This window comes from Theropithecus gelada, chromosome 1 (genome assembly GCF_003255815.1).
Source record: "Theropithecus gelada isolate Dixy chromosome 1, Tgel_1.0, whole genome shotgun sequence".
In the NCBI taxonomy this organism is placed as follows: domain Eukaryota; kingdom Metazoa; phylum Chordata; class Mammalia; order Primates; family Cercopithecidae; genus Theropithecus; species Theropithecus gelada.
In genome coordinates, this window is record NC_037668.1 from 5964004 (window position 1) to 5984575 (window position 20572).

Sequence of the window (20572 nt, forward strand, 5' to 3'; positions counted from 1 at the left end):
TTTTCTTTATCCATTCATCTGTTGATGGACACATATGAATTCCATGTCATGACTATTGTGAATAATGCTGCAATAAACATAGGAATACAGATATTCCTTCGACATATAGATTATCTTTCCTTTGGACATATACTGAGACTGCTGGATCACATGGTAGTTCTATTTCTAGTTTTTTGAGGAACCGCAATACTGTTTTTCATAGTGGCTGTACTAATTTACATTCACACCACCGGTGTATAAGAATTCCCCTTTCTCTGCATCCTTGCCAGCATTTTTTTTTTGGTCTTTTTGATAACAGCCATTCTAAACTAGGTTGACGTGGTATCTCATTGTGGTTTGATTTGCATTTCCCTAATGACTGGTGATATCGAGCATTTTTTCATATACCTGTTGGCGGTCTGTATTGTCTTCTTTTGAGAAATGTCTATTCAGCTCAATCGTCCATTTTAAAATTGAAGTATTTGGATTTTTGCTATTGAGTTATTTGAGTTCCTTATATATATTAATCCTTTTTCAGATGAAAAGTTTGCAAATGTTTTCTCTCATTCTGTAGGTTGTCTCTTCAATCTTGATTGTTTCCTTTGCTGTGCGGAAGCTTTCTAGTTTGATACAATCCTATTTGTCTATTTTTGCTTGTTACCTGTGCTTCTGAGGTCTTCTCTATAAAATCTTTACCCAGACCAATGTTCTGAAGCATTTCCCCTATGTTTTCTTCTAGCAGTTTCAGGTCTTACATTTAAATCATTAATCTATTTTGGCTTGGTTTTTGTATATGGTGAGAAATAGTGGCCAGGCACGGTGGCTCACCCCTGTAATCCCAACACTTTGGGAGGGGCCAAGGCGGGAGGATACCTGAGGTCAAGAGTTTAAGACCAGCCTGGCCAACATGGTGAAACTCTGTCTCTACTAAAAATACAAAAAGTGGCTGGGCATGGTGGTGGGTGCCTGAAATCCCAGCTAGTCAGGAGGCTGAGGCAGGAGAATCACTTGAACTGGGAACGTGGAGGTTGCAGTGAGCTGAGATCACACCACTGCACTCTAACCTGGGCGACAGAGCAAGACCCTGTCCCTTAATTTAGAAAATAATAATAAAATAATTTGTACATGCTAATTCTTAATTACATCTTAAAAATTAGATATTCAATCATTAAAATTAATGCCAAAATTAAAGTTTACAATAATTTGCTATTTACCTATCATGGTCATTGAACCAGTATTGATCTTCAGCTTTGCTTAAACAGATGCAGTCAATTTCTCTTGTGAATCCTATATATTTCTATTCAACTCACCATAAGCTGTAGATTTTACAGAAAAATATTCTAAAACCTCAAGTGTAATAAAATTAAAGAAGGAATCAAAATTTGAAAATGAGGCAACTCAAGGAAAAAACCCTTTGAAGAAACATGTACACTAATTTTTGAAATATGCATAATTTTCACGAGAATAACAATTATCTTGTATGCTATATTCAAAATCAGAAATTAAAAATTTAAAGGTAAAAATATTACTTTATACCTTTTTGGACATTTGTCCCAGTGCTAAGCTTTCCGGACATTTGTACCAGTGGTATTCCCTATCACTTTAGAGTCAAAATAATCTTTCTACTTTCTTTGCTTTCTAGACTTTTCTCCAATAATGTTACAGCATTAGAATTAGCATTAACTAGAGGTACAATTATCCAAATCTCCCTTAGCAATAGAAACACATTTATTCATTCATTCAGTCAAAAAATATTCCACAAGTATCTTCTATATGTCAGATACTCTGCTTGAGCTAGGTATAAAACAATAAGTCAAAACATGGCTCTATCTTCAACGAATGTACAGTATAGAAGGGAAGACAAACGATAAGGCCAAATGTACAAGGGTTTCTCAGGAAGATGCCCTCTGAATCTCTCCATTTTTTTAATTCCTAAAGAGACAGAAATCATTAATAAATTTATGACCACTGATCTCAAGGAAGATTAGAAAAGTCACCATATACTGCTGTATATTTTGTACTGAAGGAGAGTAAAAACCACATTCCATACTTTTGTTTTAGAATTCTTCTGCTTTATCTTCCACCGTGCAGGTATGTATAAGAGGAAGTACATGCCAGGCACTATCCTAAGCACTTTCACATATAGTCATGCATCACTTAATGTCAGGGATACATTCTAAGAAATTCATCTTTAAGTGATTTCACTGTTGCCTGAACATAGCTTACTACACACCTAGGCTATATGGCAGCCTATTGCTCCAAGGCTACAAATCTGTCCAGCATATTACTATACAGAATATTTAGGCAATTTTAAACACAGTGGTATTTGTGTCTAAACCTAGAAAAGGTATAGTAAAAATATGGTATAAAAGATAAAAAATGGGGCTGGGCGTGGTGGCTCACCCCTGTAATTCCAGCACTTTGGGAGGCCAAGGCAGGAGGATCACCTGAGGTCAGGAGTTCAAGACCACCCTGGCCAACATGGTGAAACCCCATCTCTACTAAAAACACAAAATTAGCCGGGTGTGGTGGTGGGCACCTGTAATCCCAGCCACTCAGAAGGCTGAGGCAGGATCGCTTGAACCCGGGAGGCTGAGGTTGCAGTGAGCCAAGATCGCACCATTGCACTTTAGCCTGGGCGACAAGAGTGAAACTCTGTCTCAAAAAAGAAAAATAAAAAATAAAAAATGGTACACCTGTATAGGGCACTTATGAATAGTGCTCTCAGGACTGGGAGTTGCTCTGAGTAAGTCAGTGAGTGAGTGGTCAATGAAAGTAAAAGCTTAGGACACCGCTCTAGTACACTATTGTAGACTTCATAAACACCGTAAACATAAGATACACATCACATTTTTTTAAATCTTCCTTTCTACAATAATAACTTTTTTTTTTTTTCTCTGAGACAGAGTCTTGCTCTGTTGCCCACGATATAGTGCAATGGCACGATCACAGCTCACTACAATCTCATTCTCCTGGGCTCAAGCAATCCTCCCACCTCAGCCTTCCAAGTTTTTTTTTTTTTTTTTTTTTTTGTAGAGAAGAGGTCTTGCTTTGTCACCCACGCTGGTCTCAAACTCCTGGTCTCAAGTGATCCTCCTGCCATGGCCTCCCAAAGTGCTAGAATTATAGGCATGAGCCACCTCAACCAGTCTGTTCTATAATAACTTAACCTTAGCTTACTGTAATGCTTTTACTTTATAAGCTTTATAGGTTTTTTAAACTTTTTGACTCTTTTGTAATAACAGTTTAAAAACACACATTTTCTTTTTATCTTTATAAGCTTTTTTCTTTCTTCTTTTTTTTACTTTTTAATTAAAAACACAGCCAAGGCCTACATAGGGTCAGGATCATCAATATCACTGTCTCCCACCTCCACATCTTGTCCTACTGTAAGGTCTTCAGGGGCAATAACACACAGGGAGCTGTCATCTCCTATGATCACAATGCCTTCTTCTGGAATACCTCCTGAAGGACCTGCCTGAGACTGTTTTACAGTTAACTGATTTTTTTAAATAAATAGAAGGAGTCCACTCTAAAATAACAATGAAAAGCATAGTACAGTAAATATATAAACCAGTAATATAGTCATTTATTATCATTATCAAGTGTTAGGTACTGTACGTAACTGTATGCTATACTTTTTATGACTGACAGTGCATTTGGTTTGTTTACTCCAGCATCACTCTAAACACATGAGTAATGTGTCATGCTATGACTTTAGGATGGCTACAAAATCACTAGGCAATAGGAATTTTTCAGCTCCATTATAACCTTATGGGACCATATGAGGAGCATCGATGACTGAAACATCATTATGTGGCACATGACTGTACTTAACTTGACTCATTTAGTCCTCACAAATGTCCTATGATATTGGTACCTTTATTATCCTCACTTTACAGATGAGGCAACCAAGGCAGAGATTCCAATCCTGTCATTCTCATTCCAAAGTCTGTGCTCTAACCACTACACTATCCTGCCTTTTGCTATATGACACAAAACGCATCCCTAATCAATGTAGAGAGAGGTTTTGTTAAATCAAACAAGACTGCTTAACTTTGAGAGGTTCAATGGGCATTAGGAGTGGATTTTCCTATTGGCCACAACCTCTACCTCAGCAGTCCAGGAAAAGGTTGTAGGAGAGAATCAGGATAATCACTAGTTGCCAGAGTAGTGGTAGGGGAATTCTCTGCACATCCCCAGCTGTAGGCTGTACGCAGCCCTCTCTATTGTTTGCCCCCAACATAACTGTGCAACATCATCACAAGCTCAAAACCACTTGACAAATGAAGTTCCCACTTTTTGGAAGAGGAACAAAAACACTAGAGGTATTGATGCAATATAATTGGACTTTGTATTAAACAAGGAATAAAAAACAAGTGAAACCCTGTGACAAATCTCTATTTCCTAGTGTGCTGAAATTTTCTATTTTATTACCATCAAAAGAATTGAACTATTTATACAGTCTGGTGCAGAGAGGGAAGTTACCCCTGATTTGGGGCATATGATAAACAACAAAACAACAATTACAAGCAAGTGTAGCACTACAGGAACATCCATAAAGGACACCTTATTCACATTTAAGAAGTCCAAGAAAGATTTCCACAAAGAAAAATAGTATCTAACCTGATACCTGAAGGATGTATAAGAACTTGTAAAGTTGCGCATGGGATATAGCAAAATGAGGAATCAAGAAACACGCCTGTAATACCAGCACTTTGGGAGGCTGAGGCAGGCAGATTCCCTGAGCTCAGGGAGACCAACCTGGGCAACATGGTGAAACCCGTGTCTACTAAAATGCCAAAAATGAGCTGGGAGTGGTGGCATGAGCCTGTAGTCACAGTCACTCGGGAGGCTGAGGTAAGAGAATTCCTTGAACCAGGGAGGCAGAGGCTGCGGTGAGACGAGATCGTGTCACTGCACTCCAGCCTGCGTGACAGAGCAAGACTCTGTCTCCAAAGAAGGGAAAGGAAGGGAAGGGAAGGGGATAGGAGGGGAGAGGAGGGAAGGGGAGGGGAAGGGAGGGGAGGGCAAGAAAGAAAGAAAAGCATATGAGAGGACCCAGGAATAAGAGATAGCATGGTAAAAACTAAAGTAAGTTTGAGAAGGCCTAAAGCACACAGTGGAAGTGAAGAGGTCAAGACATGGGTAAGAGGTAAACTTGTGAGATGAGAAGTCATAATGTGAAAACTATAATCATGCTAGGAGTATGATTTTATTGTAAGGGTACTAGGAAGTCAGGAAACAGTTTTAAATATGAGAAAAATAATCAAATTTGTATTAAAACAGAAACCAAAAAATAACAACCTGGCTTCGTTATAAAGAACAGATGGAGAGTAAGGAGAGATAGGAAGCAAAAGAAAGCAGTTAGAAAGTTAAAAAACCTACTCCAGTAATCTAATCAGGAGTGGATAAAATTTTTCTATAAAGGGCCAGATGGCATTTCAGGCTTTATGGACCATACCAGGGGTCCCCAATACCCAGGGCATGGAATAGTGGTCGGTGGCCTGTTAGGAACCGGGTTGCACAGCAGGAGGTGAGTGGCAGGTGAGAGAACAAGGGAAGCTTCATCTGTATTTATAGCCGCTCCCTACTGCTCGAATTACCACCTGAGCCCTACCTCCTGTCAGATCAGAGGTGGCATTAGATTCTCACAGGAGTGCAAACCCCATTGTGAACTGCACATTCAAGGGATCTAGGTTGCGTGCTCCTTATGATAATCTAATGCCTGATGATCTGTCACTGTCTCCCATCATCCTCAGATGGGACTGTCTAGTTGCAGAAAAACAAGCTCAGGGCTACCACTGATTCTACATTATAGTGAGCTGTGTAATTATTTCATTATATATTACAAGGTAATAATAGAAATAAAGTGCACAATAAATGTAATGTGCTTAAATCATTGCAAAACCATCCCCCCAGTCCACAGAAAAACTATCTTCCATGAAACTGGTCTCTGGTGCCAAAAAGATTGGGGACTGCTGGACTATACCATCTCTGTCACAACCACTCAACTTAGCCACTGTAGCCCTACAGCAGACACAGACATTGAATATAAATATGTAAAGCACTAAACCTGGCTGGGTTCCAGCTAGATTTGCACATAAGCAATAGTTTGCCAACCAGATGAGTAGACAATAGGTCAGACCAGTAATTAGAAGTGTGAACTAGGAACAGTACTCATATTCAAAAGATATTTAGCAGGTATAATCCAGAAGTATTGGTAACTGAAAATGTGAGATTAGTGTCAAGGTGAAGAACTCTAAACCCTGACTTTAGTATTTTAGCAAGTCACTGAATAGGAAAGGTAAGAAAACAAAAAAAAGTATTGAGTCATGGGAGGAAGGCCACATTCAGCTCACACTCCACTGGCCAAGCAAATTCCATGACTAAGGTGGAAGTCTGTGGGGCCTGGAAGAATTCTCCTCTTATAGGAAGGCACTGCAAGTCACATGACAGTAAGTGCAGCCATATAATCTTCTTACAGGAAAGAATAATTACAGGTAGTGAATAATTAGGAAAATTACTATAATATACAGTTAAGTCCATCTGACTCTAAAGCTCTTGCCTAAATGCTGATGAGATTTGTTCGTTTTGGCACTGGTATAAATAAAGCATATTGGTATAGCCAATATACCTAAATACTCATATACCTCTAAATATACCTATCTCATATGGAAATATATGTATAGCCTATTACTCAGGTAACATCATTTAATATATTATTTGGTTTTGGAGGAAAAATGTTTTAAAATTAAATCTTTATTTGTACTAAAATAATTCTCATATTACAAGGCTAATGAAAAATAACATTCCAGTCTCACCCTTCCTTACCCTTGATTCATATATCCTAGCTATTTCTTTTTTATTTGTAAAAAAAAAAAAAAGAAAAAGTTTACAGTGCTTTAATCAATTTCAGATGTCATCCATTCATTTCTCACTGTTGAAGATGAGGAAATAACTTTCCATTTAGCCTTTCTATGCCTCAATTCCTTCACCTATAAAAAGGGAAAGATAATAGCACATACCTCATAAGATTATCATGAGGATCAATTGTGTGTGTTGCTTAAAATAATGCAAGACACATACTCCACGCTATTAATGATCATTACATCACCAAACAATGCTGATGACTCAAAAGATCGTTTTATTTTCTTTTTCCTTTTGAGACAGAGTCTCACTTGTCGCCCAGATCAAAGTGCAGTGTTGCATTCACGGCTCTCTGCACCTTTAAACTCCCAGGCTTAAAGGATCCTTTCACCTCAGCCTTCTGAGTAGCTGCGACTACAGGCACACACCACTACACCCAGATGATTTTTAAATTTTATTGTAGAGATGGGATCTCACCTTGTTGCCCAGGCTGGTCTCAAACTCCCGGGTTCAAGGGATCCTCTTGGCTTAGCCTCCCAAAGTGCTAGGATTACAGGCGTGAGCCACCATGCCCAACCAAAAGATCCTTTTAATCTGGAAATACATATACAGTACTGAATTTCTGGGACAATTTTTTTTGAATTATTTATTCTTCCTCTCCATGTATTTCCTTTTTCTGGAACATCTATTAGTTGGATATTACATTTCCTGTACGAACTGCACTCACTTTGTTATTTTCTTTTTTGTCATTCTTTTTTATACTATTTTTCTGGAAAATGGTCTCAAATTTATCTTCTAACCTTTCCCCTGAATTTATTTTAATTTCTATTTATTTATGTGTTTATTTTTGAGACAGGGTCCCACTATGTCGCCCAGGCTGGAGTGCAGTGGTGCAATCACGGCTCACTGCAGCTTTGACTTCCCAGGCTCAGATGATCTCCCACCTTGACCTCCTAAGTAGCTGGGACTACAGGCGCACAACACGAAGTCCAGCTAATTGTTTTGTATTTTTTGTAGAGACAGGGTTTCACCATGTTGCCCAGACTAACCTTGAACTCCTGGGCTCAAGTGATCCACTTCGGCCTCCCAAAGTGCTGGGATTACAGGCGTGAGCCACTGTACCCAGACACCACTGAATTTATTCTGATTATTTTATTTTCAAGTCTTCTTACTTTCTCATCTATAGTCTATCTTTTAAGCATTCTTTTTTAATTTTTAAATTGACAGATAATATTCTATGTATTCAGTGTGTACAACATATTCTGAAGTAGATATACACTGTAGAATGACTAAATCCAGCAAATTAATATATGCATTACCTCACATGGTTATTATTTGTGTGGTAAGAACATTTAATATCCACTTTCTTAGCATTTTTCAAGAATACAATATACTGTTACTAACTATAGTCACCAATGTTATACAATAGATCTGCTGAAGATATCTCAGTCTTTTTATAGTATCCAGTTTTTTAAAGGTAGTAACTGTATCTTTAAAAACACTGTTCTTATGATTCCTGCATTGCTTCTTTTCTTTTTTCTTCTTTTTCTTTAGGTCTCAAATATTTGATGATCTTTAATTATCCATTTATAGTTAAGAGGCACTAACACACTGAATGCAAGCTCACTGTGCAATGGGTGAAGCATTTTGAATAGTGGGCCTCACTACAGAGGCGTGGCCAGTCATTCACTTTTCAGTATCCTTAGGTTCTCTTTGGTTACTCAGTTTTGACAAAAAGAAATTCCAGTCTTCTGTTTGCAGATTATAAATCTGACCACCAGACTTTCACTTAATCCCCATTGTTAGTGCAGCATCTCACCAGACTCTGATTTGTTTTTGGTCTTCCAGAATCCAGAACTTCTCTGGCTCAGCCTCTCCAGAGAGCAAGCTTCAATCCAGTCTTCTGTCAGAGGAAGATAAGGGTAACTATGTGGCTACATGGAACAAGGAAGATCTGGGGCTAGGTCTATTATCCCTTATACACATGCTCAAATAATCCTGTCTTTAGTTCTTCCTCACTCCTACAGATATACCTGATACATCTAATTCCTGAGTCTTGCAGAAGTTAATCACATGGGTTTTACTTGTTTCCTATTGGCTTTCCCTATTGCAGAGACTTAGATTTTTACTTCCTTCATTTTCCAGCCTTCAAAATTGCATTGATAGCTCTCGTTTACTGTAGTCTCTTCTTCCATTCTTTTAGTCCTTGCAGGCTGCCATGTTTTTTTGTTATTTATTGTACTTTTAAAGAGGTTTCAGGAGAGATTAGAGCATGTATTTGAACTATCGTTTTTTGGGTGTTTTTTTTTTGTTTTTTGTTTTTTTTTTCAGGACAGGGTCTTGCTCTGTCACCCAGTCTAGAGTGCAGTGGCACAATCACAGCATACCACAGCCTCAAACTCCTAGGCTCAGGCGTTCCCCGCCACCCAGCTTCCCCAGTATCTGGGACTACAGGCGCATGTCATCACACCCAGCTAATTTTTTTTTATCTTTTTGTAGAGCTATGTTGCCCAGGCTGGTCCCAAACTCCTGGCCTCAAGCAAAAACCTCAGCTTCCCAGAGTGCTGGGATTATAGGCCTGAGCCACCACGCCTGGCCTCAAACTGTCATCTTTAATAAGGAGTGTCAGTGTCATCTATCATATGGGCCACCATTGTGCTTAAGTAAAACATTACAAATACAGCTGAAGTAGTCTCTGTGTTTCTGATTAGCCTTTTTTATTCTCTAAATACAAAACCATGCTATCTTCAAACAGTGATTTTTGTTCACTCTAATATTAATTTTTAAAAAGAAAACATACAAAAAAGATAATAATAATGTTAATTAGAATGTTTTGCTCATCTCAGCACATGTATCTCAAACAGCATGCTAAAGAGTAGTAAAAGGGACCAGGCGTGGTGGCTTATGCCTGTAATCCCAACACTTTGGGAGGCCAAGGTGGGCAGATCACAAAGTCAAGAGATCGAGCCATCCTGGCCAACATGGTGAAACCCCACCTCTACCAAAAATACAAAAATTAACTGGGCGTGGTGGTGCGTGCCTGTAATCCCAGCCACTCGGGAGCCTGAGGCAGGAGAACTGCTTGAACCCAGGAGGCGGAGGTTGCTATGAGCCGAGATTGCGCCACTGCGCTCCAGCCTTGGTGACAGAGCAAGACTCTGTCTCAAAAAAAAAAAAAAAGAGTAGTAAAAGGGGAGATTCTTATTTTAGTCTTAAAATAAGAACTTGGAGGACTAAGTTACACTCCATCACTGAAAATGTTAGACATTAGATTTAATATACGATCTCATTAAAAAAATTTAGGGCTGGGTGTGATGGCTTACATCTGTAATCCCAGCACTTTGGGAGGCCAGGGAGGCAGAACTGCTTAAGCCCAGGAGTTGAAGACCAGCCTAGGCAACGTGGTGAGACCCTGTCTCTACAAAATATAAATTTTGTTTTAAATTTAGAAAACAATTTTAATTGTGAATATGTATACATTTACATTTTTGGTATACTACATTATTATTTTTCCTACTTTTTTCTATTGGTATAATTTTTAAAGTAGCTTTATTGAGGTATAATTTACATACTATTAAACTAACTCACTTTTACAGATTTAGTAAATTTAGATTTTTAGTACATTTGTAGAGTTGTTCAATCATTATCACACTCAAGTTTTAGAACATTTCCATTACCCTAAAAAGTTCCTTTCTGCCGGTTTGCAGGAAAGCCCTGTTCCCCTCAATCTATAGGCAATCTTTGATCTGTTTTCTATTTCTATAGATTCCTAGAAATTTCATATAAACAATCACACAATATGTTGTGCTTAGCATAACATTTCTTATATTCATCCATGATGCAGTATGTATTAACAGTTTTTATTGCTGAATTGTATTTCATTGTATGACTATAACACATTTGCTTATACCAGTTGATTCACCAGTTGATGGACACGTGGATTTTTCCTACTTCTGGCTATTAAGAACACTGCTGCTACTGCTGCTATGAATATTTGCATGTATTTATGATTTCACTTCTCTTGGATAGAAAATATTAGATATAGTAGATACCCTAAATATAGGTAGATACCCTAGAAGTGGAAATGCTGGGTCATGTGAGAAGTATATACTTAACATTTTAAGAAACCACCAAACTGTTTTCCATTTTCCATGCCCACCAGTAGTGTAGAAGAGTTGTAGTTCCTCCATCACCTTGCCAACACTTGGTATCGTTAGTCTTTTTAGTTTTGTTCTAACAGATGTATTAGAAATGTAGTAATGTAAATCTTCCAACACTATTCTTTTTAAATTTGTTTTTAATATTCTACATCCTTCGTATTACATACATATATTTGAGAATTAGCTCATCAATCTCTACCAAAAACAAAAGTCTGCTGGAATTTTGAGTGGATTACATTGAATATATAGATACATTTGGAGAAAACTAACATTTTAACAATATTGAATCTTCCAGATCATGAAAATGAAAAGTTATTCCATTTATTTAGGCCTTCTTTAATTTCTCTTAGCAATGTTTTATAGTTTTCCATGTATGGGTCTTACACTTTCTATGTCAAACATTCCTAAGAATTGTATTATTTGTTCCTATTATGAATAAAATTGTTTTCTTAATTTTATTTTTGAATTACCTATTGTTGGTATATAGAAATACAACTGATTTTTGTATATTGATCTTGTATTTGAAGACCTTGCCACATTCGTTACTGTAGTTTTTTATATGAATTATTAGGATTTTCTAAACATGGGATTATGTTGTCATGAGTAAAGGCAGTTTTCATATTCCTTTTCATCTCAATGCCTTTCATCTCTTTTCCTTTGTTTATTACATTGGTTAGGACTCCCAGGACAATGTTAAATAAAAATGGTAAGAGCAGATATCCTTGCTTTTTTCCTGATTTTAGGGGAAAACATTCAGTCTTTAACCATTAAGTGTGAAGTTTGTAGCAAGCTTTTCCTAGACAATCTTTAATAAGCTGAAGAAGTTCCCTTCTATTCCTAGTTTATCGTTAATGGGCATTGAATTTTTTTTTTTTTTTTTTTTTGAGATGGAGTCTCACTCTGTCACCCAGGCTGGAGTGCAGTGGCACCATCTCGGCTCACTGCAAGCTCCGCCTCCCGGGTTCATGCCATTCTCTTGCCTCATCCTCCCGAGTAGCTGGGACTAAAGGCACCCGCCACCAGACCCGGCTAATTTTTTGTATTTTTAGTAGAGACAGGGTTTCACCATGTTAGCCAGGATGGTCTCGATCTCCTGACCTCGTGATCCACCCACCTCGGCCTCCCAAAGTGTTGGGATTATAGGCGTGAGCCATCGCACCTGGCCGGCACTGAATTTTGTTAAATGCTCTTTCTGTATTTACTGAGAAGATCATATGTGATTGTCCTTTATCCTATTAATATGGTATATTACATTACTTTGTTTTCAAATTAATGCATTCCTGGGATAACTCCCACGTGGTCACAGTAGATAAGCCATTTTATGTGTTGTTGGTTTTGTTAATATCTTATTAAAGATTTTCACACATACATTCATAATGAATGTTCTTATGATGCCTTTGTCTGGCTTAGGTTTCAGGGTAATACTAGTCTCATAGAATAAGCTGAGAAGTATATTTCCTTCTCTATTTTCTGAAAAAGTTTGTGTAGAATTAGTATATTTGTTCTTGACATAATTAACTGCTACTCATGCTTCAGATCTCATTTTAAGAATCAATTCCTTAGCAAAAGCTTATCTGAGACCTTCTTAAATAGGTTCTTTTTTTTTTTTTTTTTTTTTTTTTTTTTTTTTTTTTTTTTTTTTTTTGTGGGGGTTNTTTTTTTTTTTTTTTTTTTTTTTTTTTTTTTTTTTTTTTTTTTTTTTCTGAGATGGAGTCTCACTCTTATTGCCCAGGCTGGAGTGCAATGCATGATCTCAGCTCACTGCAACCTCTGCCTCCCATGCTCAAGCAACTCTCCTGCCTCAGCCGCCTGAGTAGGTGGGACTACAGGCGCATGCCACCACGCCCAGCTAATTTTTGTATTTTTAGCAGATAAGGGGTTTCACCATGTTGCTCAGGCTAGTCTTGAACTCCTGAGCTCATGCAATCTGCCTGCCTCGGCCTCCCTGCTAGGATTACAGGCATGAGCCACCATGCCCAGCCTTTTTTTTTTTTTTTAGAGGCAGGGTCTCTGTCATCTTGACCTCCAGGCTTAAGCAATCCTCTCACCTCAGCCTCCTGAGTAGCTGGGACCACAAGCAGATGCCATCATGGCCAGTTAATTTTTATTTTCTGTAGAGAGAGAGTCTCCCTGTGTTGCCCAGGCTAGTGTCAAACTCCTGGCCTCAAACGATCCTCCTACTTTGGCCTCCCAAAGTGCTAGGATTATAGGTATAAGCCACCATGCCCAGCAACTAGGCTCATTTATTTCCCTTATTATAAGTGTAGTAGCTTATAAATAGCCCTCTTCTCAGTATTTGCCTCAAAGTAATTTGCACTTATTAGAAGGATTCTTTTTATTATTCTCACCCACTTTGTCATAAATTCCATGAAAATAAAAATGGTTGGGCAGAGTGTCTCACACCTATAATCCCAGCACTTTGGGAGGCCAAGGTGGAAGCGTTGCTTGAGCTCAGGAATTCGAGACCAGCCTGGACAGCATGGCAAGACCTTGTCTCTACAAAAAATTTAAAAATTATCCAAGCCTGTTGGTGCATGCCTGTGGTCCCAGTTACTCAGGAGGCTAAGGTGGGAGAATCACTTGAGCCCAGGAGGTTGAGGCTGCAGTGGAGCTGTGTTCATGCCACTGCACTCCAACCTGGGCAACAGGGCCAGACCCTGTCTCAGAAAAAAAAAAAAAAAAAGATTGAATGTTTTTACTCACCATTATGTAGGCATAGCTAGTGTCTGACACATGGTAGGTAAGCAGTCAACAAATATTTGTTAAATAAATATGTAATGGATGCTTTCGTTTTATTTTTGGTATTTCTTTTCCTGTTTTACTTTGGTTGATTACTATTTTCTTTCTCTAGATTATTCGATATTAATATTATTCATTATAAATCTTCCTTCCTAGTCAAACTAGACATTTTTTGTTAATATAGACATTAAGAATAATAAGTACGACTCTGGAAATATTCCATAATTTCATAATTTTATTATAATGTCTATATTTTTATTTCTGTCTTTCAAAAACACAGATATGATGTGACTCCTCTACTCAAAAACCATTAAAACCTTTCAATTTTCTACAGAATAGTATCTAAAGTTCTTAGTAAAGCAGTCAAGTAATCTCCAAATAGATTTATGGCCTATCACTCCATCTGTGTACCTTATTCTCCAATCACATTGGGCTACTTACTTGCTCTTACTTTAAACAAGTCTTATACTTCTGTTTGTTAGTACTTTTCCTCTTGTGCTCAGCACCCAACAAAATGCCTTAAACATTGTAGTTCAATAAACACTTATGGAAAAGTTCGTACCATTTTTCATGATCCAAGTTAAGATTTTTAAAATTTATGTCTTTTATAATTCTGAATTATACTTTTACATATATAATTTTTAATTATATAACAGTACTGTGATATGATGTTAATATTTTTATTTTAATTTTTTTTGCTTATTTGTTCTTTTTTTGTTTTCAAAAAATTGTATTTGTGTTAATGTATTTTTAAATTTAGCATTAATTTTTTTGTATGCTATACTTTGGTCATTTTTTAAGACTTAAGCATATTAAAAAGATATCTTGGCTTTTCTCCCATCACTGTTAGACGGTGAAACCCACGAAGGCATCACATTTATCTTTTTCACTGTATTCTCAGCACCTAGTATAAGTGTGGCACATTAGTTGAGTAATTTTTTTTCCAGCTTTCTACTATCACACTGAAAGCTCAGTAAATGTTTATAGTTATTTTACATTTCATTCTTTCCACTGCTGCTAAATTCAGAAGCATACATTAAGGCATGATTAGGCAGTTTACCCTATGAGAGAACAATGAGTAAAAACATGCATGATGGATAGGGTTCAATTAACTATAGCAACAGAGTTCTCAGTATGAATCAAGATGTTCTCAGAGTAGGAAACAAACACACTTCCTACCCTTAAGGCCTATGAACACACACAGGTTAACAAATAACTTTCATATGGTGCACTAAAAGGAAGGTATGTTTTAAATAGCATGGAAATAAGAGTGAAGGGAATCAGGCCGGGCGCAGTGGCTCACGCCTGTAATCCCAGCACTTTGGGAGGCCAAGGCAGGTGGATCACGAGGTCAGGAGATGGAGACTATCCTGGCCTACACAGTGAAACCCCATCTCTACTAAAAAAAAATACAAAAAATTAGCCGGGCATGGTGGCGGGTGCCTGTAGTCCCAGCTACTCAGGAGGCTAAGACAGGAGTATGGCGTGAACTGGGGAGGTGGAGCTGGCAGTGAGCCGAGATCACGCCACTGCACTCTAGCCAGGGTGACAGAGCGAGACTGTCGCAAAAAAGAAAAAGAAAAAAAAAAAAAGAGTGAAGGAAATCTTTAAATTGGCTAGAAGAAGGTTAGATCACAAGGCTAGAGATCACAAAACAAGATCAGACTCCACTTCTATGCTGTTTCCATTATAACATACTTACTATCAATGATGTTTAGCAGCTCACAAAAAAATAACGGGACAGGATTTAGAGAATTACAAAATAAAATCCCGAGACTTATTCATCCTAACCCCATCTCCCATTAATATAAATAATCAAGGACTATACCAAATTGTGAAAAGTTAGTCGGCTACTTGTCGTTCAAATAGCTTTCTACTTGATTGGTCTATTTAACACAACAGATAATATTAAGTTGTATTCACCCAGGTTTTTTTAATTATTAATGAAGGGTCTGCAGCAAAACTTTCTAAAAGATAATCCAAAAACAAGAATCAGCTGGCATTTATCAGTACTTTCCAAGGAAGTGAGGCCCTGAATCCGTAAGATTTAAGTATTAAAGTTGCAGACAGTTACATTCTTTTGAGGACCAAGGATAGTTCTTTAGGCTTTTCCACATCTCAAGACTATCCAATTACATTTGGTTACCAAGCAACCATTCCATGACGAATTTGTACCAGCATCCCCAAATGGCTTAACCCCACAACTCTGACCTTGGAATATTAGAAGATGATTTAACCCTCTCCTCCCCTATTATAAGTTAATAAACTGGCATTCTGAATTATATATCAGTTTTTGGTCACTTGGTTAGTATAAAATAAGAATCCTCTCAGTTCTAAGAGCTGTGTAGAAAAAAGTTTAAGAATCTGAAAAACTTAAAACCATAGTCTAGGCCAGGTGCGGTGGCTCATGCCTGTAATCCCAGCATTTTGCGAAGCGGAGGCGGGCAGATCACAAGGTCAGGAGATCGAGACCATCTTGGCTAACACGGTGAAACCCCATCTCTACTAAAAATACAAAAAAAAAAAAATTAGCCAGGCGTGGTGGTGGGCGCCTGTAGTCCCAGCGACTCGGGAGGTTGAGGCAGGAGAATGGCATGAACCCGGGAGGCGGAGCTTGCAGTGAGCCAAGATCATGCCACTGCACTCCAGCCTGGGCGACAGAGTGAGATTCCGTCTCAAAAACATAACAAAACAAACAAACAAAAACCCATACTCTAAGCTAGTGATTGAATAAAATGGGGGACCATATGCTGGATTTGGGCCACAAATGGATTTTATTTGGCTTGCAGAGGAGGAGGAAGAAAAGAAAGAGTCTCTTAAAAATCTGACATAAAATGCACAATATATTTCATATAAAAATGTGTATTTCCAGCTTCTCTTGAAAAATCTGAAACTCTGGCAATATTTGGACCTGCACTGCCATGTAGTAAAAACTGGCCAGAGCTAAGTAACCCAGCCCTATTTACATGGGACATTTGCTCTCTAATTCATCACAGACCAACTCACCCCTTTCTGTTTTCCTGATAGTGAGGCCAAAAATCAAGTGTCACTTCTCATTATGCTTGCACTGTTTTTCTTATAACCTTCAAAGATTAAAGAATGCCATACTGGTAGTTAAGTGAGAGTTTACCAGGTAAGTACAATTCCACTTTTCATATTAATGCAGTGAAACATAGGCAGAATCAAAGAAACCAATTTACCTTAATCTGAGTCTGTTCGATTGACTTTTCCCATATCTGCTGATCGTAGGCTCCAATCTGAAAGAGGGAGTAGTGTATTTAAACGATGCAAAGGAAATCCTTACCTAAATCAAGCCTCACAAAAGTCATGAGCCTATTAAGTATCAATATGCTATGTGGAAAATGTTTGTGCTACTCAGGAGTTAGAATAAATTAATACTTCCAAGGACTGTTTCTTTCAAATATCTAAAATAGCTGGACCTAAAAGTATATTCAAAAGCAATGCCCAAAACATTTCAAATTAAATATTACCTTAAAAGATATTTCCACTTCTTGGGCGGGCATGGTGGTTAACACCTGTAATTCTAGCACTTTGGGAGGTGGAGGTGGGTGGATCACCTGAGGTCAGCAGTTCGAGACCAGCCTGAACAACATGGTGAAACCCCGTCTCTACTAAAAATACAAAAAATTAGCCAGGCGTGGTGGTGGGCGCCTGTGATCCCAGCTACTCCGGAGGCTGAGGCAGGAGAACAGCTTGCGCCCGGGAGGCGGATGTTGCAGTGAGCCGAGATCGCGCCATTGCCCTCCAGCCTGGGCAACGAGAGCGAAACTCTGTCTCAAAAAAAAAAAAAAAAAAAAAAAAATCAAATCCACTTATTAAGGAAAACAGCAATAGAAAAACTAGAGAGGAATAAAAGATAAGGAACAGCTCAATAAGACTGTTAATAGTATCAATCTGAGCTGTGCAGATTAAGGTTTCATGTCTTTTTTGTTTTTAAGCAGTTTGATCAGAAGCAAACTTTCAAAGCATTGCAGTGGCATTGTGTACGCAGCCTGGAGAAGGGAGGTGGCCTGTAAACCTTATTCCAGGACCTGGAACCGGGTTTAAAAAACATAATGACCTTGTACATCTTTTTTTTTTTTTTCCATTTATGTTGAAGTATACATGAACACCTGGCACTACCAAACTCAGGGGAAAGTAACATACTATTTGTGAGAGCTTTTTGCAGGAAGAATGCGTTACAAATAAAAAATATATATATTGGTATTACCTTCTTTTGGTACCACGATATAGCATCTCTCTCATTTGAGGCCATCTGTGTCTCCAGCCAGAGAATGGGATTTCACTGAAAATGAAGGAAAACCAGTCGGTGAGTCCAGCTGCTGAAGGTTACTCTCCCAATTTGGGTAGGACTCAAAAACCGCTTCTCTCAGCCTCTCCATGAGCTGCTCTTTCTCCAGCTGTTTGCCAGGGAAAACACAACAAACAAACAAAAACTGGCGCAGCGGCGACCGGAGAAGCCTCTGCAATATTTCGGGCGAGCGTGTTCCTGGGTGCGGGGCAGGGGCAGGGGCGGCCGCTGGAGTCGCCCGGCACCCGCCTCCTTCGCTCTCTGGCGTCCGGCTCTCACCTAGTGCCCGTTGCCCCGCGGGCCGGCGCCCGGGACCTTCGTCCTCAGTGCCCGGGGTCCCACCGTAAGGCCGGGGGCGAGGCGGCGGGCAGGGCAGGCCGCATCTTCCCACCTAGGCGGAAACGCCGGCGAGGCCGTTACCATGGAGACCGCGGAGGCTGCCCCAGCCTCGGAGGCAGCCGGGCTGCCCAGCGCCCTGAGGGCGGCAAATCGATCGCGGGTCCGAGCCCGCCTAGAGGGTCACGGACTGACCAGAAAATAAGCAGAGAATGGACTGGAAAATGAGGGGGATTAAAAGTAAAGGAGATCTTCGCTAGGCCGCCAGTCGCCACGGCGACAGCAAAAGGCTTTGTGCCCAGCTGGAAAAGACAGGTGCAAAGGCCCGGGACCCCGAGAGCCCGGGAGCCCGAGAGGCGGCCGCGGCGGCGGCGCTCGTCTTTTCCGGGCCGGGCCGGGCGGCAGTGACTCAGCCGTCTGAGAGCTGGGCTAGAGCCGCTTAGCCGACCACCGGGTAGCAGCCTTCGGCTTCCGCTTTCCGGCTTTCGCCGCCGAGGTGGCTCCGCCCCTGGCCCGGGCCTTCCCGCCCCGCCTAGGTCCAGGCTCCGGGTCCAAGGGCCTGGGGAGCCGCGCGGAGATCGGTGGCCAAGAGCAGCTCCCTCAGATCACCCTTCAGCCCTCCGCTTAAAAGTCACTTCCTCACAAACGACTCTCCCATCCAGCGGTCTAAAGGAGGTCGGTCCTGATACTCTAGTAGCTCCCGGCTCATGTCTTTGTGGCACTCATCTTCGTGTTTCATGGCTTAATCTCTGTTCCCCAGTGGGCTGTGGGCTCCATGAGGTCAGAGACTAGGGCCTGGCACGAACATGAAACTTAGGTTCCCAGTGTTTGTTGAGTGAATTAATGAATGTTTATGTGAATTTACGCTGCCCTGGGAGGAAGGGCCTGGCTGCGGCTTAGTGACTCCCTTCCTCTCCCGCCCCTCAGCAGCTCTGGGTCTGGAGCTTTCTGGGGCTCAAAGGTAGGGGAAAAAGAGGGACAAGTATTGAGCAGTCACAGCTTTTTCCAAAATAGGGTAAAGTTAGGTGACGGCGGGAACACGTTAATTAGGGCCGATAGAGGTCAGGAGAAAGGAGAGAGAAGTTGAGCCCTAAAGTGAGTATTTAAGGATACATTAAAAGGATTTTTAAGCTGCTTTCCTTTTTTTTTTTTGGCCATTAATGGAACACTGTCCCCTTAGTCATTCTCCCCACCTTATTTGAAGCTGTGTTCTTGCTGGCCCACAGCGTGTAGCATCTGGGTCAGAGAAAGCTAATGACAGATGATAGCTTCCACTTAAGAAAGCCTAAAAGGCGCGGTTTTACAGACATTATTTCTTATCATCTATTGAGTGGGTACCAGGTGGAAGTTATCCCATTTCACGGATGAGGAAAATCGACTAAGCTAAAATAACTCCCACAGGACAAAGTTTTACAAATTATTTCCCCCAGACTGGGCGCAGTGGCTCACGCCTGCAATCCGGGCGCTTTGAGAGGCCAAGGCGGAAATGTCGCTTGAGCTCAGGAATTTGAGACCAGCCTTAGCAACATGGCCAGACCCCATCTCTTAAAAAAAAAAAAAAAAAATTAGCCGGAGATGGTGGCACGCACCTGTAGTCCCACCTGCTTCGAAGACTGAGGCGGGAGGATTAGTCTGAGCACAAGAGTTCGAGGCTGTAGTGAGCTATGATTGCGCCACTGCACTTCAGCCTAGGCAAGAGACCCTGTCTCAAATAAAGTAAAAATTATTTTATCCTTTTTACATTGCACACATTGGCAGTGGTTTCCTTTTAATCCTTGACAGCTTTTCCTTTCCTTAGTGCTAAACATTACAATTCTGTTGGGCTTCAAGACAAATGACCAACTTGAAAAAAAAGAAAGATAAATGACAAGTGAAAAACGTCGAATTTTGCACACGTAAATATTTAACCTCAATTACATTAATAGCAAAAGTACTTTACTTCATTGTTTGGCACACAAAAGATTTTCCGGGCAGTGTGTGGAGGAACTAAATCAGGTAAGTAGTATTAGAGGATAGTGGTTAAGTAGCAAACCATTTTTCAGGTGCCCTGTTGGAAACTATTCAGTGCTTCCTAAGGCTACCAGAGAACAAGGTATGAATCCTTGCTCCCAACCAATAATCTGTGATCTTAGGCAATTTATTCAACTAACAAGCCTGTTTTCTCACCTGTACTATG

At 39.8% G+C, this 20572-nt stretch overlaps 1 protein-coding gene across 9 annotated transcripts in view; it reads right to left on the reverse strand.

The window, feature by feature from the left end:
* PHTF1 (putative homeodomain transcription factor 1) overlaps positions 1-18869 on the reverse strand; it is a 75635-nt gene extending 56766 nt beyond the window's left edge. For 3 of the 9 annotated variants that reach the window (XR_003116474.1, XM_025364210.1, XM_025364163.1), the window contains exons 1-3: positions 18340-18869; positions 17980-18054; positions 16949-17005 (exon numbers count right to left, since the gene is read on the reverse strand). Coding sequence is in view for 3 of the 9 variants with exons in the window: in XM_025364163.1 (XP_025219948.1) it covers positions 16949-17005; positions 17980-18024 (102 nt within the window). In the remaining 6 variants the exon portion in view is untranslated. Of the gene's footprint in view, positions 1-8668; positions 8753-16948; positions 17006-17979 lie in introns of all 9 variants that reach the window. The other 6 variants (XR_003116475.1, XM_025364170.1, XR_003116476.1 and 3 more) reach the window with 5 other exon arrangements.
* Positions 18870-20572: the final 1703 nt, after the last annotated feature.